Source organism: Amphibalanus amphitrite, unplaced genomic scaffold, assembly GCF_019059575.1.
Source record: "Amphibalanus amphitrite isolate SeventyFive unplaced genomic scaffold, NRLGWU_Aamphi_draft 000298F_arrow, whole genome shotgun sequence".
Lineage (NCBI taxonomy): Eukaryota > Metazoa > Arthropoda > Thecostraca > Balanomorpha > Balanidae > Amphibalanus > Amphibalanus amphitrite.
The window spans coordinates 535,731-562,019 of record NW_024881793.1 but is presented as its reverse complement, the minus strand read 5'-3'; the positions used below and the strand labels follow the sequence as shown (position 1 = coordinate 562,019).

The 26,289-nt window shown below is 47.1% G+C and overlaps 1 protein-coding gene across 1 annotated transcript; it reads left to right on the top strand.

Annotated features, from left to right (window-relative positions):
- Window positions 1-4,638: 4,638 nt before the first annotated feature.
- LOC122387771 lies at window positions 4,639-21,052 on the top strand. Its single transcript, XM_043378220.1, has 2 exons — window positions 4,639-4,790; window positions 20,120-21,052. Exons 1-2 carry the CDS (start codon window positions 4,639-4,641, stop codon window positions 20,619-20,621), a joined length of 654 nt encoding a protein of 217 aa, XP_043234155.1. The 3' UTR covers window positions 20,622-21,052.
- The last annotated feature ends 5,237 nt before the right edge of the window (window positions 21,053-26,289 follow it).

Genomic DNA, 26,289 nt, shown 5'->3' with positions numbered 1-26,289 from the left:
CCAGCTCCAATCTCGGCGTGAAAGAAGACGTGTGATTTATGGCCAGTGCGCCGTGAATTCGCAGACGAATTTGAATGTGTCCCCATGGGTCTCTGCAGGCGCACATGTATCTGATCATCGATTGTGCTTCGTGGAAGCGTTATCAAGAGCGAGAGCAGGGAGTCTTTTGGACATTTAAATAGCAGAGCTAGATTCGAATTTGATTAAGCTAAGACAGCCGGAAAGGGAGCGATGGGTATCTGCATAGATTTCAAGTAATGGTCTCGTTTGGTTTCATGAGTTAAGGGACTTTACCCTCAGTCGGGGTTGTCATTGATATGACAAGGGCAAATTGCCTCATCGGCTCTGTATCGGTCGTACAGTGGCACACGAAAGCGCATAGTGCTGTGACTTTTGATGCTAGACAGGGCTTACAATATTAGATGTTTGAGATTTAGAGATTGGAGAGGACGTGCTTGACTTTTCGTTTTCAGCATCATCTGTCGTCATTTTTTTTTTCAACAGAAAACAAACACCAGGCGACCTCACGCTCTAAATATTTCAGCGAGAGACTCACACATAATGCGACTCAGTGAGGCTTCCAATCAACATCAAGACCCATCTTGATGATACGTTGATTACTTTTAAATTTGCATTGCATGTAGCGGTTCAATGTAAAGAGAAACTCCTAAAGTAAGGGTCTACTTTAAATAAAGTTTCTCATCTAATAATGTTGATTTTTGGACGTGAGTGTGTGTGGGTTTCATCCCTCTTTTTATTATTTATCATTTCTATCTGTTCTCTTTTTTAAAGAGCATCTACCAATTATTAGTCTGCATGACAAACGTGGGGAGCTGGGCGTTCATTTGTTTTTCTTTTCTTCTATCACAATTGATGATGCGCCTCGCCCCTGGGACCATCGTCCATTAGTTGACTCATATTGGAACAGTGTTCCGAAAACATCTCGTTCAAACCAATTTATCTACAGCACGGGGCATTACATCCAACAAGGAAAACTTTTAAATAACTCAGTAATGAAATTTATTTTCACGGAAGGTATAAGCCGCCTTTACTACAGGCATTTGCATTAGCGATTTGATTATCAATGGGTAATTATCAACTTTTTAGCATTTTATTTTATATCCTTTTCAAGCCTTCCTGACTGCGATTTATTCAGAGGCATTGTCGAGGGTTCGATAACACGTGATAGGAAAGTGTACGACGCATGATCGGTGATAACCGTAACTTATGCAGCCTGTTTAATTTGAATCTAATGTCTAAGCTGCATCTGGGCCAAAATGACAAAATAATACGCGAAAGCAAGAAGCATGCACACCGAGCATGCACCCAATCCTTTACGGTGGCACCGAGCCAAGTGGACAAGCAATAGCCGGTTCTTGGAATTCGGAGATGTAGTGAGCGCCGGCTGTTAATTTGATTGCAGCCGCGTCGGACCTTCCTACCCGATCCTAATTGAAGCATTTAGTGCCGACAGCCGAATCGCAGGGCTAATCGGTGACGTTAATCGTGGATGTAACCTCCACCACTGGCTTTGCCGAGCCTCTACCACTGTTCCAACAGTAATGAATTTGAAGAAACCGAAATGATTTTAATCCAACTAATGGAAAAATGCATAAATGCATGTGAAGTACTAACCCTCGCACGACCAGGCCATTTCTCATAACACGAACGACCATGGGGGGGGGTTGTTACGACCCCCCCCCCCTGGCGTTTCGAAACGGAAGGTCGTAGAGCTTAGCGGAAAAACCAACGGATTGCTCTCAACGAGATCTCGCGATTGGTGGTATATTTTTTGGTCCTAGGTCAACATTTGACCTACTTATGACCGGTCAAAGGTCAAATTTTCCGAAAAAATCAAACTTTTTCAACTTTGCGCAACGATTGCGGCAAAACGGTGAGAGATATTAACTTCAAACCTTCAACAACGTATTCCCCACTCAATTCTGCATCATATATGGTGTTTTTGGTGTATTTACCCTATAAAAGTAAGAGGCCTATTGCTGATGAGTGATATGGTGTCACATCACCCTCCGGTGTTTGTCCCGATTCGTCGGCTGTTGACCACTGCTCCGCTATAAATACTGTAGGTAACGACTCAGAAAAGATATGTGGATATCCACTGCAATGTGGATAGCATCAGCAGAAAACCTCGGGACTCGGTACACACTTCGTGAAAATCCGGCCGGAGGCTGTGCCTCTTATGACGTCATAACTCCGTGACCTGACCTGACCCGGTCAATTTTCTTGCACCACACGATAGACAATGCTTGCCCCAACATGCATGGGAAGTTTCATCATGATCCATCAAACAATGTGGGCATCACCGGCAGAAAACCTAGGGATTCGGCGCACACGTTTGGTAACTGTCGGCCGGAGGCTGTACCTCTTATGACGTCATAACTCCGTGACCTGACATGACCCGATCAATTTTTTTCGGCAAAAGATGCGCAAAGGTTGCTCCAGAGGGTATTGAAAATTTCAGCCCGCTACGACAAGCCGTTTAGCGTGCACTTCGAAAAACCTCAGGGGGGGTTGATACAACCCCCCCCCCCCCCTAGGCGTTCTAGGGCTAAAGCTGGCAGCTGCGTAGTGCATTTCTCCACTGACAATCAGAGTGTCATTTAGAGCATGCTCTCAGTGTGCAGTTGTGCACCGCACAGCATCTGAGGCAGCAGTCACCCATGACGACCTAGCTCCGACGCTCAGCAGCAGTCTCAGTGCCTGGTAAGAGCAGCAGCAGCAGCAGCAGCCACCGCATCCGTGGCGTTAGTTACCACAGAACAGCTATTCGTAAAACAGTGCTTTCCGCGATAACTAATTTTCGTACCTGCGATAACGATAAAACGATAAGTAAGGTTTGCGATAACGATAAACGATAAACGATAATAATTTTCAAAAAATTAACAGCGATGGCGATAAAACGATAAAACTATAACGGCAATTGTTTTTTTTAACAGCGATAACGAAACGATAAACGATAAAACGATAACGATAATTATTTGTAACAGCGATAACGAAACGATAAACGATACAACGATAACGATACTCGTTTTTTTAACAGCGATAACAAAAGCGATAAGAAATACAGCTTAAATAAGCGTACTTTAAGTTTATTTGCAGATCTATACACTTAGCAGATGGCAACAGGTTGCGCACCACATACTGTCGCGCAACATACACTGTCGATCGTCTCCCATTTTTCCATCATCCCGGTTTACATTTTATCGTTATCGTTCATAATTTTTGTAACTTGCGACAAGTGGATGAGCGATAATTTTGAAAATTTCGCGATAAACAATAACGATAACCGATTTACCTAACAGCAATATTTATCGTTTATCGTTTATCGCTCATCTTATCGCATGCGGAAACCACTGTCGTAAAGTAATATTGGAATAGTTCGCTTCACATCCACTAGGCGACTGTTCCGTACCAAAAGCCTTCATACCCAGTCGCAGAGGCGTGAGCAACATCGTTCTTTCCACACTTCCAATGTCCGATCTTCTGAACACATGACTAGATTAAGCAGATTGCAACTCTTCATATCTGCAGCAGGCCGCAAAAGATCTTAGATGGTCCGGTAGGCATTTCAGGTGATACTTCATCAATACTTCAAAACCAACTTTCAAAGCAATGCCACTGGTCTCTCACCTTGCAGCCTGGAAATCCATCCGTCAATCTATGTTCTCCATAATACGGCAATTCCATTAATGGACTTGCCGTGTATGCTAATGGATCTCACGTGCCGTTCTGCTTTGTCTCAGCGATAGTCAGATCATCCTCTACTGGGAATCACTACGGCTGCCGGTGTTCAGATCAGATTGAAACTCATGAAGCGATGGACAGGTGATTGGTGGCGATAGCTGGAAATACCGACCTAATGATCTTTGATCAAAGGAGGTGATTTAATGTGAGGATGCACGGTAAATTTGCGATGCGATAGGAAACTTGCGATAAGATAAGAAATATAGCTTCATCGCGAGGGTCTATATCGAGGTCACCCTTCGCCATCTAAGGTCAACTTAGATAAGAGATTTGTGTGGTTTGAAGGAGCTCTCAAGAGCTAAAGCGATAGAGAGGTGCCAACAATAAACAGGAACTACAAAATGGCGTTTTCGATCGTGACAACTACAAGATCTCTGCCTCCACGGCTTCCACCTCAAAGAATCAATCGTATCAGTCTGAACGTCAGCACACTAGCTTCTGATACGACTTTCAAACTTCACGCATCAAATCCACGTCAGATTCTTGACAGATGATATGCGTGCCTGCCAACCTCAGCAGACGCCCCACGGGAGTCGGCCACTTCCGCCGATCACAGTCCGAATTTGTCCGAATCGCTACTGCCCTTCTGCCGTCCGCTGTAAGATAGGTAGGTTATACCATCCGTGCCGAAAGGCGAAACCACCTCAGCTGTCTCCATCCTCCTCTCGGCCGCCCCCCTGCGTGCTCTCTGGCACGGGGTGGGGGCGGGGGTGGGATCTATGTGAGGACCGGCGCACAATCACACGGGAGTGCCTGTCCTGACGAATTATCACCGGCCTGGCCAGCGATCGTCGCCTCCATTCATCATGCGCGCCATTATTCTCCTGCCAGTTGGGGTAACAAAGCGGGCCGGCGCGGACCGTGTCGATGCCGATGGCCGCGCGGCGCGTCTCAGTCGTCGGCCCGCCGGCTCCGACGGCGGTGGTGGACGCGGCGGTGGCGGTGCGGGTGGCGGCGGGCGGCCGGAGCGGCGCGTCTCCTCGGCAGACGGCCAGTGGGCGCCGCTGGACTGGCGTCGGAAGACGGTAGGTGGACCACTCTGGACCTTTGGCAGACGACGGTGGTTTTGGACCAGGGCAACCCATTGGACATGTGAAGGAAGACGATAGGTAGGACTCGAACCTTCGTCAGAAGACGCGAGAGAATCCAAATGAACTCTCATCAGATATCATATTATGGACCCAATTGAACCCTTATTTTGCGTTGCTGTTTGATTCCCATTCTACCCTTATCGGACAACAAGCACATTAAGGAAATTTATGTATTGGAAACACAGTATTGAAATTTATGGAGGTCTGGACCAGGAACGGTCAGTAAGAGATGCTGGAAGTGTTATTGTTGCTTTCAATATCCTTGACTGACTCAATTAAATGAGTGGCAGTGCTATGAAGCACATATCTACATATTTGAGCAGATGACACGTGTCACAAACATTTATATTTGTCAATCTGCTTTTGTGGAAGCCTGCAAAAACCTATGAAACAATACTGATTGCAAAACTGGTGAATGCCATCGGCGACCCAAAGATGTGGAATTATTATCTTTATTACCTGGACGTTTGTGAAACATCTCGCGAAGATCGATGTGGGCTTAGTTTGAGGCCACAGCTTCTGTATCATGACGAGTTATTTGAATTAAATAAAAAGTATAGCTGAATTATGCATTATAGTTTCGACTTCCGGATAGAATATGGGGGTCGGCTGGGTCGGCTGCTATATTTAGTATTCGTTCAGACGCATCCACACAAATAGGTTAAAAATATATGCTAAAAACTCGCATCAAAATATCCCAGGAAGCGAGAACGTTCTACAGACTTAGGAAAGCCAGGCCGGCAAATCACCGCGCTGCCTATTTTCCCGGCACGCTCAAACTGAAACCCTTCACACCACATCAATGCACGTTTTCGTTTCCCTCGTCATGTCGGGCTTCCGTGCGAGAGCGCTGAGGGCGCGCCCTGTTCCGAACTGCGCGCCACGGGCAGTCTAGGGCCATTTGTCGGTCGGCTCCGCGGCCCCTCGGCAAGTTATGGGCCACGGTGTATAAACCGCCGCCCATAGCGCTCATACTTGACGACATAACTTACCTTAATTGGGCGATCTGCGAGATGGCTGCGCGACTGAGGTCGTTTGGTGTCATCACTGCGATTAGGTGCTCAGATGGCACATCAGCGGCGTTATAGTTAGTTGGTTGGTAGTGGTTTTCCTATTCGTTCGCTGTTATTCTGCCAAACGCCTCTCAGTTTGGTAGGACTGTTTGTGATTTCAGTGAAGTGTTTGTGTCGAAACTCTACAGAGCTTGCTTAATGAAATGCTAACGAGGCGAGTTGTTGCGATAATTATGAGCCATGGTCTACTGAATGCATCGTTGGACGCGCATACGTCCGGCTCTGAATGCGGCCTTTGTTGAACATTATTCCTGAATGCCTCGATTACCGTATGCAGATGTAGAATAAAGCCATTCAATGGAAAATGGCCCCAATAACACACGATTGATGTTATGTCTGTGGTACTACTCTTTATCAAAAGAGAAATAAAAGTGACGTATAGAAAGTCGTCTAAATTCTGTATGCATTGTTTTAATTTCACGGACGCTGGAAGCGAAATATATTATCAATTGTTTTAACCCGCGCACCGACGGGGGGGCGGATATCCGCCCCCCCCCTGAGGTTTTTCACGGATAGCGGGAAAACCGCGGCGCGTAGCGCCGCGAAATTTGGTATGACTATTCTCTAATCAATTTTACACATGGTGTGCAAGTTTGAACCTCCTAACTTTTAAGGTCAGGTCACCAGGTCACTTTGAATGACCCAACCTCAAGTCACTTTTTTGCAACTTTGTCACCGTGCCAGAGCTACAGTAGATGTCGGAGGCCTTTGAAAGTCGCAGGATGTTATTAGGTCATTAGTAGCTACAATTTGTATATCTCGGAATTTCGATGTCGGTGACCTAAGGTCAGGTCAATTTCGTGACCTCCCCATTATAAGTCAATGGGGGAAAAATCAACTCCCTGTTTTTACCACTAAAACGGGTCAGAATGGCCCCATATACCATACATGACTTCACATACGATCAACCTTCACTACCTTGAGGTCTGTTTTGCTGTTGGGCAGCTGTAAGGTCATGTGACGTCATCAAAGGTCACCAAAGGTTTTTTGCCAATAACTCCTTACAGGAACAAGATACAGCCGCGCGGATGGTCTCATTGTGTTCAGCTCGTCAAGACGCATCGAATGATATACATGATGACCTCGAGGTCACGTGACCTGAGGTCAACCTTTGACCTTGACCTTTCGAGGTCAACATATATATCATTCGATGCGGATTGACGAGAGGATCACGATGATGCCCTTAGTTTGTTCCTATCTTGACGACTTCGAAAGTTATTCGAGAAAAACCCTCTCCATATCTAGCGCCGCCATTTTGACTTTTTCGACCCCTGTGGCGTCATCTTTGACCTGACCTGAAAATGACCTTAGTAAAAATTGTAGACCTTGTCCGTGCGTATCCGATGCCGTTTACCGCTTGTCGCTATCTTGCTTCGTTCTCGAGATCTCAGGGGGGGGGCGGTCATCCGCCCCCCCCCCCCCGTCGGTACTAAGTTGGCGCAGACCCCCGTCGGTGCGCGGGTTAAGCTTAATAAAATGTTTTGGCGGTCCTTTGTGCAAAACTTATTTGTAGGTACGATCTAACATCAACGGCATAGCTTCAGCCATGATAGATAGACTCCCTACTAGTATACCCTCTTGCGAGTACTAGTCTATCTACTAGTCTATCTCGCAAGCAACGTAAAGAGATCAACATACGCCAGGCAGCTTTGCAAGTATTTAGACCTTTAGCTTCGGCCGACCGACATGTTCAAAGACCATGCACTGCTAGCGTGAGACCGAGGCATCAACAAAGCTGTTTTGGCAGCTCAACTTTGCCAGTAGATAACTGAAATGCTGTCTGACCGAAGTTTTCGTGGCGACAGTTATCGATATATCACGACGTTTACTGGAGTCTGTGTCCGTGAAGATTTCTTGTTTTGGTCATCAATTGGCGCCACTTGTCAATTGTTTGGTGCTGACACAATGGTTTGGTGAAACAGCTGCCGACGACAAGGCTGTAGGTACACCGCTGGTCCGATAAATGCTGAAAGGTTGGAGTCCGTTGAGATACCTGGTAATGATCTGCAATTAGGTACTCAAAAACTTATAGAATTTGACGTGCGTCACTATATCTTCCTGATTAGTTTATACCGCCCACAATTAAATTGTCTTTCTTCGTCGTTTTTTTCTTTTAGTTTTAGCAGATTTGTGGTAGGGAAGCAGGCCGGCCACCCGGAGCATCACACATAATTGGTATATTGAATAATGGAGGATGATCTATTACCTATTAATATTACTTTTTATATACCGTAAGCAGGATAGAAAAACGACCAGTCCATGGTGTCCGTAGAATGCCCGTCTATCTTTTTTATCTATCATTTTCAACTACCTTTTTCTATCATTTCGGATTTTTTCTATCTTTTGCTATCCCTCGTTTCGATTTCACTGCCACTCTCGCTCATGCGGCACCGTACCATGCACCATGTCATTCTGCCTCACTGCATACACACAACGCTTACGTCTATTTTTCCAAACCACTATTTCCTGACCCGCTGTGTCCTTGTCTATACACTGAGGCCATGCATGCTCATCCATTATCGCTAACATGCTTTTGGCCGATGCTAGGCTAGCTGTATTTCCACATACCTCAGTGCCCCTTCCAAGGTGTAGTTTGGAGATTTCCTCCCCCCACCCCCCCCCCCCCACATGCTCCAAGGCCAAAAACATGCCATATTTCGCGCACAAAATGAGAATGTCACAAATTTCATTCCAAAAGTTCGTTTTTAATTGTACAACAACACGTTAGCGAATCCAAGGAATTTGTGACGTTCCTAGACAAACTTTTTGAATCGCATAGCCTTCCCAATGTTCCATACCAGCTTTCTGAATCCGCGAACATGATTCATGAAAACGTAACTTGAATGAGAGCAAGCAGGCTATTATTCCAGCCTTATGCCACCTTTCTGGATCCGCCAATTTCGTGTCATGAAAACATTCGTTTAAAGGGAAGAAAAGTGGCTATTATTTCAGCCTTGTCTTGCTCACTGCTTCATGGAGCCTCCACTGCCCATATTTCTGCCGGCAGAAAGTAAATACTTACATTATGCACTTCCAAGGGCACCTAGCCTTTGGTGAGATTGGATTGTCTTATATGGATCTCGGATATCTCAAGCGGCTCTATACGTGATCATTCATCGGTTTGGATAGTCACGTGCATTTTGACGGCTCTCATTGATTTGTTATACCTTTCGTGTGTTCAGTGTTGCTTTGCGGGATTTGCTCAACCTCTGTAGCTTTCGATGGTTATGAGAAATCTCTGTAGAATCTACAGAAAATAATCTACAAACTATCTGTAGAGGTTCACGGAATGGAATAATTATCTCCAGTACCTATAGAATTGCAGATATCGGCGGTCTCCGCAGATATCGCTGGCCGAACGCGGACCTCCGTGTCTACGTTCGTCGCTCCGCAGCCGACGCTCTCATGGGCGGCGGTCGATGGTGGTCGGTACTGATGACCAGACGCTCTTCGCCGGGTCACAGTCGCCCCGGAGGTCATCACTGGACACGGGTGTCATTCGCAGCCGAGTCGGCGCCACGCGGCGAGGGGAGTCTATGGGGACTGTGAGCCCAATGTAGCGGAACAGGGACACGGGCAGAGATGGGGGGAGCATCATGGACACAGAGGGAGTAACCGAAACAGAGGGAGATGTGGCTGAGAAGGGAGATCTGTGTGTAACAAGAACAGAGACACACTGTGGGCGTAACTGGAAGATGGGGAGAGATGCAGATAGAGCAAAATTAGGGGAGATCGTGGAGCACGATTCCTGCTTCATCCCACCGTGTCCTGTTCAAGGTGCAAAGAGGTGATGGATGGAGCAGGAGACGAGGAGAGCTGGAAGCGTAGCTGAAATAAAGGGACAGCTGAAAACGGAACACGTATGGAGGTAGAAATTTCGAAAGAAAATAGCCAAGGGTGAAGTCACTACCAAAGCAGGGACAGATAATAAATGGGCATGAACAAATCGTAACAAAAGCAGGAAAGGCTTAGAAACGAACAAGAAGCAGATATCGAGCAATAAATCTATATGGAAAATAAAACAGAAGAAAATTGCGGTCCCATTAGCAGTTAGGTATTTAATTGCATGGCACTATGGCATAATGTAGATTTGGGAAACATTTTGCACTCCGAGGGCTGCTTCAAGGGAAACTGTTGCAAAATTTAGCAATCACTTCGCTCGACCCCCATCACCCCGATGAATATAAGCTGACGAAGTGATGGAATATATATTTAAGTTCCGAACAGCCTTGATTCCTTGTGGAGCAAATCCTCATTAATATCAAAATTATTTCAGTTTACCATTCATCCATGTTATTTTGCATGCTCAGCGTAGCTTTCAATTGCGTTGAAGACATCAAAGTACTCTGTATTTTTTGGTGTGGGGGGGGGGGGGCTTCGTTTGCCTACAGGCGGCGCACATTAGGTATCCCATGCACTCTTAAAATATCATATTATATTCTTATTTTGTGTAGCCATCAAAACCATTGCCATTAAGCAGATCAGAGTAGAAATGCGGCTTCCTTATCTAAGCCACTTTTAGAGTCCATGACGAACATTAGTACCGCGATTCAATTGATATTGCAAATAATGGAATATAAATGAACATGACATATTGAGCATAACCCTGCGCTAGCACGAACATTATGAGATCATATTTCATATGGTTTAATACCCTCTTTAAGATAGGAGCGGCCATAAATTGATCCCACTCAAATGGCCCGTGACCCAGGCCGGTCGTTAGCTGGAGGGCGACTCAAAAAGAAGTTCAATAGCTCGGCTGGGTAGCGGCTCGATGCTGGCATAGTTTCGACGTGCTGTAGGCGCGGTGAATGACTGAATTCGCCATGACGACTGAATGACGCCTCAGCACGACGCCTTGGCATGGCTCAGGCGCGTGGATACGGTGTGGATTCGATGGTTGAAAGGTGGGGACACGGCAGCGGTCCGCGAGCCAGACTGGATTCATGTGGGAGTGACGTGACGTATGAACTCGATGGTGTATGGACTGTGGAGTGAGGAACCTTTGAGGAATCCAGAAAGGCGGCCTTGGACGCTACAGGGGCATACCTCTAAAAAAAAATCAAAATTGAAAAGAAAAATCATCGGATTTTATTTCCTTCCGCACTACTGTGCAGTTTAAGCCAAACTTTTTCATAAAAGTTTTTAAGTTTTCGTTTGATTAAAAAAAAAAACAGTAAATTTTCGTCGATTTTGGGCGCTGCGGGAGGGACTTGCCCCAAATGCCCCCACCCCCACCCCCAGCCCCGCGGGACCCGCCAGTGTGTGGAGCCGTCGCATCTGTACTGGGATCTTTCGCTTCGAATTACCTATTAATGGATCCAACTGAACTGTGGAGCCACCGCAGTGTACTTTATTCATTGATCCAAATAGGATAGAATATTTGTAACCTTCGCAAATATTTCTTCACACCTTATGCATTGCATTTATCATTCAAAAATATCTTGATGAACATTCATGTCTTCCATAACACCACATTTAATTTTCAAATCAAGCTCCGATCTATTCAATCTGCCCGCTGTGCAGTCTTGCATTCAGTACGTATGTAAGTGCACCAGTACCTGGCTACATTTTTTCGTAAGTATGTTGCTATGGTTGTGTTTTCGCTACAAACATTCTCAGAATCAAGGACACTATAAAAATCACTGGACATGCTGCCTTGCGTCAGCAATGTTTGATATTCTAGCGTCAAGCAGTGCTGTTTGAACTTCTGGATTGATTTGGCTTATGCCTATACATACGTTTTCACTCACACTCTGTTTTCCTTGTTACTGTAGTACGCTGTTAGTGGAGAAAGACAAAACATTCCCAGACAAGAAATGAAAACAGGACCACACACCTGGCAATGAGTGAGCGGCGGGGGCGAACGCTGTCACTGTCTGTGTCAGAGCTGAAGAGCCTGACATTGCAGTGCTCTGAGGCACAGGAAACAGGCAACAAGGTTGACCTTTTTCACGTCTCTGAGGCCTGAGTCATGATCGAAGAGGAGGACATCGCCCATAGCCGTTCAGACTGTCCTGGCTCATGTCTCTATAAGTCAGTGAGACTGGCTTCCATCATGGCCCTGTCTGACCTCTTTGACATCACTGAGCTGTGGTCATTGACAGAAAATACTCACATTCACGGTTTCGGTGACCTCTATACTACGGTCCCATGTGACCTCTATCCTGGCTTCGCGTGACCTCTATACACACGGCTCTGTGTGACCTCTATATCACGGCTCCGTGTGACCTCTATCACGACTCCGTGTGACCTCTATATCACGGCTCCACGTGTTGACACCGTTCGCGTCACCCCGAGTCCTCTCGAAATGCCGGTACGAGACGGTGGCCAAATGGGCGGCAGGCGTGACACGGGTCGGGCGTGCAGGGGGCCGCCCCCGCCCCCGCCCCTGCCCCCGCCCCCGGCCCGGCAGTTTATGCATGCCAGCTGGGTTGGCCAGGTGGCCCATTGCTAACCGTCCACTTCAGCTCTAGGATGTCGGTAGGAAGACAGCTATTTATAAATGGTTTGTTTGCCCGAGCAAACGTCCGCTCACCACCGTTGATATTTGAAATAATAAACCATCCGAGGTTGTTGAATTTATCGCTATCTATTAGCAGTCTGTGAATCTGCATGTGGGATAGTTGGATAGTCAAAATAAATATGCAAATGCCGTATACGCCGATGAAAAATTAGGTTTGGAAAGGATGGCGTATACAGTAAGCTTGGCGTTGTATTTTACCGATCGAAATATTTTCGTGAATTATGGAACTTGATAGCAACGCCTTAAATCAAACTCATGGAAAGTTTGTTGTTTTATTTATCTAGTCATTTAAATTAAGCTGAAAGCTCCGCATTAACCCCACCGAATGGTTGATGGAGAATTATCTCATGCATCAATGAAAGGTCAGGAAGTTTGTAAACATCGTACATCACGCCACCGCCGGAAGGTTAATTATGGGCAGCGGCGATCATCAAATCGGCAATATTTAGCAATAAATAAAACTCTTGTTTATCTATATTCATCAAACAAACAGCTGTGGTTTTCAGCATTAAAATAAGATTGGTGACGAAGATATCCCATCCACCTGATATGATCGATGACACGGAAATCCTCTGTATGATTTTTCGCAGAGGTTTGCGGCCTGTTCGCCGAAGTGGAATTCATTTTCCCGCGAGTCAGTCGATACCTCGTGAAACCAGCGAGCTGGGCCGTAATGTGATGGAAAGGGGATGCCATAAAGATGCCCACTCTCGGTTTTAGTGCCCGCCCTGGCTGCTCTAACCATGCATCAGCCAGAAGAAGCCAGCCGTGAAGTGGAAGAGATCTGGGCCGTTTGTGACCCGACCACTCCGACCCTCCGACCTTCTGTCTTCGCCTGACACGTGGTCTATCGGCTGTCATGCGCACACGTCCGGCCCCACTTCAGACTCCCACGCTGCCTGCAATTCACGGCACCAGCAGAGCTGTCAGTCAGCTTTACCGCCCACCCAACGGCTCAGCGGCCGCTTCTGAGCCGTCGCCAAAACCGACCTTTTCCAACACCCCTGCAGCTCGCCTCAGGGCCACGTCTCGGTCGCCGGCGCTGGCCTAGAAACTGGCCCGGCGAGCGATCCGCTGCGTCGACTTCCGGGCTCCGTCGGGCGCGCGGTGCCGACGCCCAAAGGATTTATGTAGTGGCCGCCGATTGTGCAGAGAGATGGCCGGTTGCGCTCATCGCCGCTGAGTACACGTCTGACGTCAGTGGGCGGCATCCGATGAAGATGAAGTTGGCACCGGCGAGACAGAGCGCGACCGGCGGCCGCGCGGCGCGGCTCGGCGACACGGCCCGAGCCGTGACCGGTCGGCCGGCGGGCGCGGCCGCCGTGCTGAGATGAAGTTGGCAGAGGTGTCGGTCGCCCTCGGCTGGCAGAGTGGCACGCTCGGGGATGGTGACGGCCCTCATGGCCTGCCGCCGCCGACTGGGCGAGAGATGGAGCTGCGGTGTCACCGTGTGATTGGTGACGATGACGTGACGTGACGATGATAAAATTATTCAATATATCTTCGAGACATCCCACCTGGGCTTCGTTTCATAAAGCGAGTCCGTAACTTACGTCGGTTTTTGGTCTCGTATTGCAAGTGCATGTGAAGCGATAAATTTATTTCCCCTTCTCCCTTCTGTTCTTGCTTGCAAGCTAAATAAAATCAACGATTCAAACTACCGTCATCGCTTCACATGCACTTGCAATACAAGACTAAAAACCGCCGTAATTTACGGACTCGCTTTATGAAACGAGGCCCTGTAGTGCATGCAATATTACCAACTGACGTACTCGTGATTGATACATTGTTCCTAAAATTGGAAATATTCGAGTCCCTGATACACATATGTGTTCATCCGCAGAGGGCATCACATCCAGACATGACAAGTTCCTTGCATCATTACATTTTGTTGAGCTAAGGTCAAGTTTATTTTAAAAGATACGGATTCTGCAATAATCAAGCCTCATTTCAATCATGCTTCTCTCTCTCTCTCTCTCTCTCTCTCTCTCTCTCTCTCTCTCTCTCTCTCTCTCTCTCTCTCTCTCTCTCTCTCTCTCTCTCTCTCTCTCTCTCTCTCTCTCTCTCTCTCTCTCTCTCTCTCTCTCTCTCTCTCTCTCTCTCTCTCTCTCTCTCTCTCTCTCTCTCTCTCTCTCTCTCTCTCTCTCTCTCTCTCTCTCTCTCTCTCTCTCTCTCTCTCTCTCTCTCTCTCTCTCTCTCTCTATCTCTCTCTCTCTCTCTCTCTCTCTCTCTCTCTCTCTCTCTCTCTCTCTCTCTCTTTCTCTTTCTCTCTCCCTCTCTCTCTTTCTCTCTCTTCCTCTCCCTCTCTCTCTCTCTTTCTCTCAGGCTCACTCACTCTCACTTCTGTTTCCTTGTCCGTTTTTCTAATACCTATTGCAAGAAACTTCCAAAGCGTTGAGGAACCACACAAATATTCAGATCACGAGGAAAGTAATTTAATCCAATGTCTTCATTTTTCAACTAAACGGACGTCAAATACCAGCCGCTATCGTGATATGGCACACAAACTGCATTTGGTACAAACAACTCATCTCTTATCGCAATACAAACCCAAATTCGAATGTTTCAATCAGAGATATCTACCAAGAAGTCGGGAACTCTCTTTCAAACTCCGTCAGTGCGGAGTGGTATTATGAAGGTAACTTGAGATGGAGGCAGTCTCGTTGGATCTAATGTGAGCTGGAAATGCTACCCCAGGGACCACACGCAGACGGCAGCAACGAAGTTTCGAAGCAAAGAAAACTGGGTCGTCTTTCAGTTAAAATCATAGTGCTTTTGCTATGACTATATTTTCAGTGGCTTTCATTTAGACGTTGTTCTTAATTGCACTTTATTGCACTGCATATCCCGATGTTGCCCTTTTTAGGCTTGCTGAAACATTACGTGAATGCCTTCAAAGTTTTCACAGCTTTTCACAGTGTAAAACCTTATGATTTTCAAAGAAAACCCCACTGCCCAAGAAGATTAAAGCTAAACATTTCGGAAATAAGCCTGCTTTCAGCCGTGCTAAGATAGTCTAGTCTGGCAGCATCGGTTCTCCTATTCCAAAGGCAGCGTTGTTTTGGTCCTTCATATACAGGGTGATTCATAGCCGTGTGACCGAAAATAAATGAAAACTACAGGAAATGCATTCGTGTTACATGCCATTGCCAAGTACCATATTAAACAGCCAAATCTGAAGTTTTGATCCATGTATAGCATCAGTCACAAATACTTTTCCTTCGACTCTCACACTTCTTTTAGACAAGATGATCAAAATGGCCACCTCGGTGACGGATGCACTCCAGCGCCAGAGCCTACAGTTGGCGCTGGCGCGGACGCACAACATTTCTAAGGAAATAGAACCAAAGCAGCTTCCAATGGCATCCTTCAGCCCCAGAATATCCTGGGGACTCTCATCATAGACCTCGGACTTTGCACAGCCCCAGAGGAAGAATTCCACGACGTTGAGCTCCGGCGAGTGTGGCGCCCACCTGACCTCAGCGCTCTTTGAAATCAACTTTCCGGGGTTCGCTTACCATTTTTTTTTGTGCCGTGTTTATCACTGAACCGTGCCCTCTGCTTTGAATTGATTAACGATTCTACGAATTGTTATCTTCTTTGGAGTTTCCCTTGGGTGAAAGCCTTCAGACGTGCAGAAACATCTTTGTGTTTGCTTGACGGACTGCGTTAACCTATACAAATTACACATTTTTACTTTTTGCTGTGTTGTGTACATCTTGAGCGATACACACAAACCAGACCAAGATAGAACAAAACTTCATAAAATTTTCTACTAGCACGTGAAATTTCACGCGGAAATATGCAATCCTCTTCTCAAGAGAGATCAACTAAATAGGTCACATGGCTATGAATCACCCTGTATGTATTCGGATGAGCCAAGTTTCAAAGCCGTAATAATGCAAGCAGAGATCATCACGTCTGTTACTTTTTTGTCTTACTTGTTTGGTAGACATTTTTCTCGTTAACAAATTATTTCTGTTCTGTGAACTCTTCATTTTCCCAAAATGTTACGCATAATGGGAAAGCAATGGTAGGTAATGACAGTTTGAAGACGCTAACTGGAGGTAATCTCGGAAAACGAAAAAAAAAAACAATTTGCATAAATTGGCATTTCCGATTTCTTGGCAAGGTGGCACGACGGACGTTGTGGCCGCATACCCAGGATATTTTAAATTTCCACTTTTTCTTCGAAAATTGCTGCCTTGCGCGTTGCTTTAGCCAATCGGCTTTTACAGCAAAGGTTAATTATTATACGAATTACGAATTAAAGGTCTTTTCGTGTCGTACTGTCGTTAGTGGCAACCGGAACCGGGCCATGAAAGCTGTTCACGTCACGGTGCACATTCAGTCACTGTCGCAGTGCATACTGCACAGTTTAAGTCTTACGGAAGAGTATCTTACTTTCAATCTACAGGCCACGACTGGATGGTTATTGATAGGGGCAATGTGGTTTATTCGCCAGTCATCATATCCAATATACAAATATTCGGGTTTGAAAAGGAACAAGTGGTCTGATCTCAAACAGCCATTTTCTCCCTGCTATTGCATTCATTGACTTTTTATTCACTCTGGTAAAAATGGTTTCGTATGAAAGCAATTTAACACACAAGCGGCTGGATTTTCAGCATCCTAAATCGCTTGGCAAATAGTCAATCCACAGAAAACGCTCATAAGTAGCGATTTTGTCATACAATATTCCCGCGGCTGGCCGGCGATACTGCGCAGCTACCGCGACTTCTCCCTGACCTCCGCTCGTGCGGAGCTGTCCCGTGCTTCAGGCGTAATTTGTCCCAAGGCGCCGTCTGCGGCCAGCCATGCTGAGCTAATGTGCCGTGCAGGGGTCTGGCGTCCCCCCTCCCCCTCACTCAGCCAGCCCCGGCCCCGCTACCACAAACACCTCACTTCCCTCGACCTCCGACGAGAAGAGGGAAGGAATTTAGGGGGGACGTTTGGAGTGTGGTGAAGGCGTGGGAATGCGGAGGAATCTTTCCAATTCAGTTTCAGATCCCGTGCATGTGTGAACCGACCAGCACAAATGCAACGGTAGACCTTCCGCATGGCATCCAAGCGTTGCGGAGCTCAACTACGAGTGATGTAGGCAAAATCACCCAATTTTTTATATAGGTAGTCGAACTAATGTTCACCTCGTTTAAAGTCATTCAACATGGTATCTTTTTCTTCCGGCCATTTCCGGCATTTCAAAAAATTTGCGTCATGTTTGAGTTGGTATGGTAACTTAATTAAGCATTGGCGAACCATGCTAAAAGAGCTAAATGCATGGTGCTTCCTAAGCTGGCATAGCACCGAACTGAGATTTGTCTTTGCCAATTTAACCCTACTCCTCAGTTGCGAGCATTTCAAAGCGCTGCTGGTGGTGAGTTTTTAAACTTTTTTGCGAGAAGTTACGTAACACCGGCATCTTATGTTCCGAATTCCGATTATCTTCACCGATGTTACCATGCCGAATTCTGACAATTCATTCGAATACAGCTTATAGGCCAACTCAGAAACAAAGAGCAACAGAAGTCTCGAGAAGTTTCCAAAAGTTTTTAAGATTTTATGTGACTGCAAATATCTCTAACTTGTCTGTGCCGGGCCCACTAAATATGTAAAACATTTAAAACTGGCACGCGGTGTATGTACGACAGTTAGGATTCAGGGATAATGTATCACAAATCAGGAGCCGGGACACGAACTCGTATCCCGAACTCGCATCTAAGTATCTATTCCTGTACCCCTTCCCGCCGATGGCACTGCGTCCGCTCACGGTGGCCCATTCCCGGCCCATCAGTGGGTAATTGTCCGTTTGTTTACGACCGGCCTCGTTACCGGTTCCAACTCCCCCCCCCCTTCCCGCCCCCACTGTGGTCTCTCTGGACTGGACCAAGGGGGTGGCTCCCCCTCCCCCGGACCCCTGTCGACGTCCATAGTCGCCCGATGGCCGGAGGGCCAGGCCTAATGACAGTCGGATGGGGCCGCGGCAGCCGATAACGTATCGGGATGCCAATAGAACGGCCGCCGTCCCACCTCTCTGTTTGGCGAAATGTGCTGCATTCAGCGCGTGGGCGCAGGTACTTACCGGTATCTGCGTGGGCGTCATTGCGCGCATGGTGTATCCAATCTAAGGAGGTATACTGATGCATACACGAGGCCGAGCATCAAAGAGAATGCCTCAGAATGGCTAAATAGGCCCAAATGGGCGGGTCATCAGTGCGTGTTTGCCTATGTACACCAATAGATTGATCGCATAGACGAAGTAAGCATTCAGTTCTACCTTGAGTGCCTACCCCACTACTGGATTACTTTTAACCATAAGTGCCATATTTAAAGCGATCGACCGTCATCTCTTATGCTAGACGTGTGCTGAATCGAAGATTTAGCTTAGCTCTGGACTGGTGCTACATTTAAATTATTACATTAACGACGGCTAAATTCCAGAGGTTTCTCTAGCCAGCTTAGTGAAAGTTTGTTATCACTAAGCTGAAAAAAAAGAGAAAAAGCACTCCCATGCACTCATTGTAACCAAACTTCTCCCGCTGCAAGAACAGCTGACCGCGACGCATCCTGTCTCCATTCGCGCCCGTCGCCGTCTCCGGACATTGCCCTCGTTGCCAGGTCCCGGGGGCGCTCGTTTCGCCGCCGAATCGCCGGAGGCAGCTCCGTTCCCGTCACCCGGAGACCGTCCCACCAATATGGTCCGTTCCCGGGACGACCGCAAACAAACTCTGTTTGCTCGGAGCCGCCGCCGGCCGGCTCGCCCGATCGAGCGTCGCTCATTTTCAGATTGGGTCGAGATGATAGACGCGGGGTCAAGGACGCTCGCCAGGACACTGCGAATGCAGATGAGACGTGTGTGTGTATGGGGTCACTGGGGACGAGTGCAGATGAAATATCTGAGCACGAGGGCAGTGTGTTATGAATTGCGAAACGCGTCAGCTGGACGTCCTGCCTGTCTGGGTCAATCTCCTCTCTCGAGGTGTTACACAAAATGAGCCGAGACTTCGTGGCGAAATGGCACCAATGAGTGCAACTAGAGTAGGGATGCTTGTACAAAATGCTCCACTGGGACTGGCAAAACGTGGGTTATGCATTCTCTTAGCTAGGAGAGTAATGCGGCCGGCTCAATCTAGGCCTGACGATGGCACATCAGCTGGTGTCAGTGATGAAACATCGTGTCCGACGGGAGCCAATTTAGACGGCGACGTCTGTCGACAAATGAGAGCGTGTTGTCTGCCGTCTGAGGGCGACGCCCTCAGGAGAGGCCCATGCAGGACCTCTGGCCAGGAAAGCTAGGAGTAGGAGCTCACCAACCCGGATACTGAACGGCGTGTCTTTAAAGGCATGCAAGAGATTCTAGAGTCACGCTACCTGCCTATTCCATTACCATTTCGATAAACCGCAGCACCGCTACTCAGAGACAAGCCAAAGTAGAACTGAGGTCTACCTTATAGAAAATAACAAAACTTTAATAACGGAGTGATAGCACAAAACATCGTTAATAATAGAAGCCACGCTCGTAAATTGAAACTGACCCGACAATGACTAATGACCGTTGGCAATGACCATCAGACTTCGGTCGGTCCTGCCGGCTACCACACGGCTAGCCCACTCAATCATCCATCACCCAGCACCTCTGACGGTCACCCATTCTCTGCCGGCAGTCTGAGCAGCATGAGCGGTCTCCTGAGCTCCTCGGTGCCGCCACCGCCGAATGTCACGCTCAATGCCTCGGCCGCCAAGACGGCCTACCTACTGGCCGTTCACGAGGAGTCTCGCGTCTACGCCGTCATCTACGTGTCCATCGTGCTCGTCTGCTACACGGTCGGCATGTCCGTGCTGCTGACACGCCACTTCCGGCGGGCCGAGAACCAGCCGCGGCTGGCCGTGCTCTACCAGGCCATCATCAACCGGACGGCCTCGCTGCGGAGGCGGCGGACTGACGAGGCGCCGCGCGCAGCGCCCCAGGTGGTGGTGCACGAACCTGAAGTGTCGCCGGCGCCGCTGCGTGGCGCTAGTGAGCGGCCGTCGGCGGGTGGTGCGAGGCAGAACGGCCGCCAGGTGTCATCACTGGACGAGATCACGACAGACGTGGATGTCGAGGCCTGTGATGGCAGTGTGGTGGAAAGGACGACTGGGAGGGTGTACCGAGAGACGGACTTTTAGCTCGTGAGGCGAAACGCGCGGGAAGTGCGCTGGTGCCAACGTGATGCGCTCAAGGACGCCTTTGAATCGTTCGTGGGCGTCGGCCCGATATAGGTAATCATTCGAAGTGGTTATTTGCTGTTGCTGTGTGCAGTGCGGTGTCTACAAGCAACGTAGCGCATGCCTGGCGAAACAGGGTCAATGCTATTACCGATCTCATCATGGACATTGATTGCATCACGAACATTGTTTGTGCGACTTGCGAATGTCGGCCAGGAGGCATCGAGGCACGGACATTGTCGCGTGAAAGAAAACAGGCGTGTACACCAAATGTTGTCGAGAGTTGCTGATTCTTCAAGCGATGTTCATATTGTGGTCCGTTTTGGATCATCGTATCACCCATATGTGAGCTGTTTGGTGCAGAAATACAGATATGTTATTGATTGTCTAAACTGAGACCCGGGTGACTCCCAGGTACCTAACACAGGTGGAGTACACGAACGCATATAACAGTAAAGCTGAAAGACCAAAGACGCCTACGTTTGTCGTACTGATTCTGGACCCTGCTGGACATATTATACCAGGGTCCAGGATAGTGCTGCTGCTGAATGTAATTAATCGATAATCATCACCAAAATCAGGAACACGACAAAACACAATTTTCCACATCCAGATTACCTACAGACGAGGTAAACAAGTGCACAAACGAATGCCAAAAGTCCGCGAAGTATCTTCTACCTAACACATGCAGTTATAGTCATAGTCAGGTCAGTGTCATATTCTGTACTGGTCGGACATCGGGCGAGCGATAGACGGTCAAACGGCCATCCGACGCCAGATAATACCTTATAGCCGTCCATCATCGGCTTTTTCTGACCTGACTATTCTTATCGATGAACATATCTTCTAAGGAGATATGCTTTATTTATTCTCTCTCAAGTCTCATATCATTAGATGACATCACGTAGCGCTTGCCAAACCATTACCAGCGGCTACTTGCAGTACTGTTCATAGATGGCGCTGGTGGTCGGCGCCTGAATACATACTGTACCGCAAGACACGCCTGAGATGGACAGACATGCTCGCGGCTCCCGCATGTCTGCGTTTACATTATACGAGATAGTTCGTCGTTTGTGACGATTGCGAGACATCACAAATTCATGCACAAATGTACACTAAGCAATTTCATAGTAAGAGGGCAGGGCCTGCCTACATACTTCGCTTCGCGTAGCCCCTCATTCAGAAGTTCGTGTTTTTTCCGTATTGTAACCGGGAATAACGGGACATGCCGAAGCTAAGGCGAGTGATGCTGGCCAAAATTGCGCACGCAATCGCCTGATATTCCACACTTACACACTTTGCACAACGTTGAATCCAGCAGTGACGAATGGTGTGCTGAATAAGACGAATGATGGCCAATAACCCGAAGATAAGACCATTTTGAAAAAAAAAATATTGCCTGCGTTCGAAGTGCGGAGTGACTAAGACATCCTGTCCAAAATGTAAGAACCTCATTCAGGATACGAATGGAGCCAATTCAGTTCGATATGAACCGAATGAAAATTTCCGAACGTCAGACTAGAGATGAGGTATAGGATGACCAGTACTATATCTCAAAATTGACCCTCATAAATCTAGCACATTGTGCGAGAAGAGTATCTATGCAGAAGAGACGAGAGATAAGTCATCAATCCAGAACAGCTACAGCTGACCTTGGACGATGGAGATATGATAATCTAGCCATGATTTTATCCTTGAAAATATCGTGCTGCACGCCATTCGACATTCACGATACCAGAGCCCATTACGACGAATTTGCACCTAAACTACCTAAGCCACAGTTCTGAAAACATCAATAAAGTTCCGATATAGTGTTTTGCAATTTATGAGGCATCTTGTGCAAATAAAAAAATATTGTGCATTAAAGCGCCGTCAAATACTTAATTAACCCTCGCCCGTTGGGGAGGGGCCATTTTGGCCCCCCCTGTGGTTTTTCCTGAATAGCTAGAAAACGGCGGCGCGCAGCGCCGCCAAATTTTCAGTACCTTCCCGGGCATCAATTTGACACCTCCACACCGAATTTGAAGTCTTAGGTCACCTTAGGTCAGGAGTTATTGAGGTCAAACTGAGGTCATGTTCGAGCAAAAATGAGCAAAAAACATGCAATCTTGAAACGCTCACCAAATTTACAGTTACCAAGCAATTTCAAAGTTCTTTACATGGTCTAGTAGGCAAAAAGCGGCGCTACAAAACTGCTATCTCAGATTTTCAAAATTTTGGGCTTTTGACCCCAAAAATTAAAAAAAAAAATGATTTTTTTTTTCAGAAAAACTCAAAAAAAAATCCAAGAATTTTTCCGAAGTTCGAAACAAAAACGGAATATATATGATATTCCCTGTGCTCTTCTATATACATACCAAATTTCAGATCGATATCTGGTTTTTTGGCCAAGTTATAGCGAATAAACTGTTCAAAAATGATGACGTCAAATTTTTGAACTCAATTTTTAGCGATTCTAGATCACGTAGGGCAAAACAAAGACCACCATTGAACTCCCCGTGACAAGCTGCATCGAATCAATACCCATTTTATGCAAAAATATCAACATTGAAAGTTGATCTAATTTGACCTGACCTTGACCTGACCTTGACCAAAACGTGACCTAAGCTGGCCCAAAAGTCTGCCTGACCCACATAATCGCATTTGTCATGTAAAATGGACCATAAAACATGTATCACACGACACTTTCATATTGTGACCCCCAGTGACCTGACCTCTGTGACCTGACCTGGTATCAGTGACCTCAAATAGCAAAATATGTGTTTGAAGAACATTTCCCCATCGATGATTTTCAATGAAATGCATTTTACTCGATTTTACAACGCATTTCTTGAAATGCCTGTAAACGGTGAAAATTCGACCTTTGACCTGACCTGTGACGTCATCGGTTTGACCTAGGTCAATAAAATTGGGTCACAAGGTAGTTCCCTGATAGGGCTATCCAACACCGTTTGCCGCTTGTCGCTAGGTTGCGTGGTTCTCGAGATCTTAGGGGGGGGGGACAAATTGCCCCCCCCCCCCAACGGGGCGCGTTGCTCGGCAGAGCCCAACGGGGCGCGGGTTAATGAATAAGCTAACCGTAGCCATGAAGCTTGCAACCCTCGCCCGTAAACGGCGATCTGCCACCTTCGCCCATGCAGGGGGGGGGGGGGGGGGTTGGTGCGACCCCCCCTTGGCGTTTGAAAACGGAGCGTCGTAGAGCTTAGCGGAAAAGACCAACGGATTGCTCTCGCCGAGATCTCGCGATTGGTGGTATATTTTTTGGTCCTAGGTCAACATTTGACCTACTTTTGACCGGTCAAAGGTCAAATTTTTCGGAAAAATAGACTTTTTCAACTTTCCGCGGCGATTGCGGCAAAACGGTGGGAGATATCGACTTGAAACCTTCACTATCGTGTTCCTTGATCAATTCTCTATCGTTTGGTATGTATTTCGTTTCCCTAGCTCTAAAAATGGCGCGTTGGGAGCGCCGGAAGTCGGCAAGGTCACAGTAGGCGGCAGAAATTCGAAAAATCAAAATTTAAATTTTTGAAATCTGATTGTATTTTTGGATTTGGGAGGTCCATTTGCTCCCTTTAGAAGCTAATATTGCTGCATATTCCCATCGAGGTGACAAGAATTAGCAAAATAGTGGTTCGGGCGCTTTTCAAAAATAGTACCGGACGCTGTTCCTCTTGTGACGTCATAGCTCCGTGACCTGACCTGACCCGGTCAAGTTTCTTATACCATATGATAGCCAATACTTGCCCCAACATGCATGGGAAGTTTCATCACGATCCATCAACCGATGTCCGTACCACCGGCAGGAAACCTCGGGCGTTGGCACTCAGTTTGTGAAAATCCGGCCGGAGGCTGTTCCCTTTGTGACGTCATAACTCCGTGACCTGACATGACCCGGTCAAATTTTTTTATCAAAAGATGCGCAAGGTTTGCCCCATAAGGTACCGAAAATTTGGCGGCGCTGCGCGCCGCCGTTTTTGCACTATTTCCGAAAAACCTCAGGGGGGGGGGTTGCACCAACCCCCCCCCCCCCCTACATGGGCGAGGGTTAAAATGAAATGGTTCACTTTTAACATGGGTTTTTGAACTGGAATAACAGTTTCGCAGCTTGAGCTGAGGTAAGCACAAATCAGGAGCTTATACGGCCCAACGATCACCCTCGACGAAGATATTCCATTTCCCGTTCCGTAAAAAGTGCCTTGCAGAGGAATGCGCAAGGCAGCTTGCTGCTTGCAGCCAATGCTGCATGCGCAGGTAGGTTTGAACAGGGACTACGCAATATGATTGGTCAACGCGTACTAAAGTTCTGCGTCAAACATTATCTTATTTAGAATATTGTTCTTCTCACATTAAAATATAGAAAATAATCCTTTTAACCCGCGCCCGGCTGGGTGTCCTGGATTTCCACGCCCTGCTGGGGGGGGGGGGTGTTTGAACACCCCCCCTTGTAACTCGGCTCCTGGGCCACGTAGCGATACGCGGAAGGCGGCGTTCGAAAGAGCGTCAAAAATAAAGACGAAATCACTTCGGTCAATTTTTTGGTCAGGTCAAAGGTCAGGTCACCAGAGGTCATTGAAGGCAAAATTTCGCCGATTTCCAGGTCAAATGTCGAAAATTTCCAAGAAGCCAACGCATAACTCGGGAACCAATAGAGCTACAGCGCCGCGGAAAAGCGCATTCGATAGCCCTATTAACGCCCTTTCTGAGTAATTCTCTCAGATTTGACCTAACTTCAACGGTTTTGCCTGCAAGGGGCAAAAACTGCAAAAATAACCGATTTTTTCGGAAACAGTTTTTCTGCAATAACTTTTGACCCAAGCCCTGTACGAGCTTACTTTTACCGGCATCGTGTTCCTCTCGTCAAGACGCATCGAATGAACTATAACTTGACCTTGAAAGGTCAACTTGAAAATTTGACCTCAGGTCAAGGTCATGACCTGACCGGAAAGGGTCATGTTGCATATCAGTCGATCCGTATCGTCGAGCTGAACACATCTAAGGCGTTTTCATCGCTCTAGCATGCCTCTATCAAAAGTTATTTACGAAAAACTGTTAGATACCATTCGTGACCTAAGATGACCTCAGGGCATAAACAAGGGTCACGGACACCATTTTCATGTTCAGTGTGTCTAAGCCACTTGTAATTCGGTGTTTGGGAGTGTTTATAATGTCGTTCGTCCAAAAGAGGCGCATTTAAATTTTCTCCCATTGACTTATAATGGGGAGGTCGCAAAATTGACCTGACCTTAGGTCATCGATTTCAAAATTCTGAGATATACATTTTGTACATGCTATTGCTCTTAGCAATCGCTGAAAGTTTCAAAGCGATCGGTCACTCGGTGTAGCTATGACAGACATTGAAACTTTTTATGAGGTGAGGTCACTTCAAGTGACCTGGTGACCTGACCTTGAATGACCTTGGTCTGAAATTTTCACAACATGTGTAGAATTGATGTATGATAAGGTGTACCAAAAACGGCGGCGCTCCGCGCCGCCGTTTTTGAGATATTCGCGAAAAACCACAAGGGGGGTGTTCAAACACCCCCCCCCAGCAGGGCGCGGGTTAATAAAGAGGTTGTATTTCATTTTCTGATCATTTTAACTACAAAAAAAATCAAATCCATTGCAA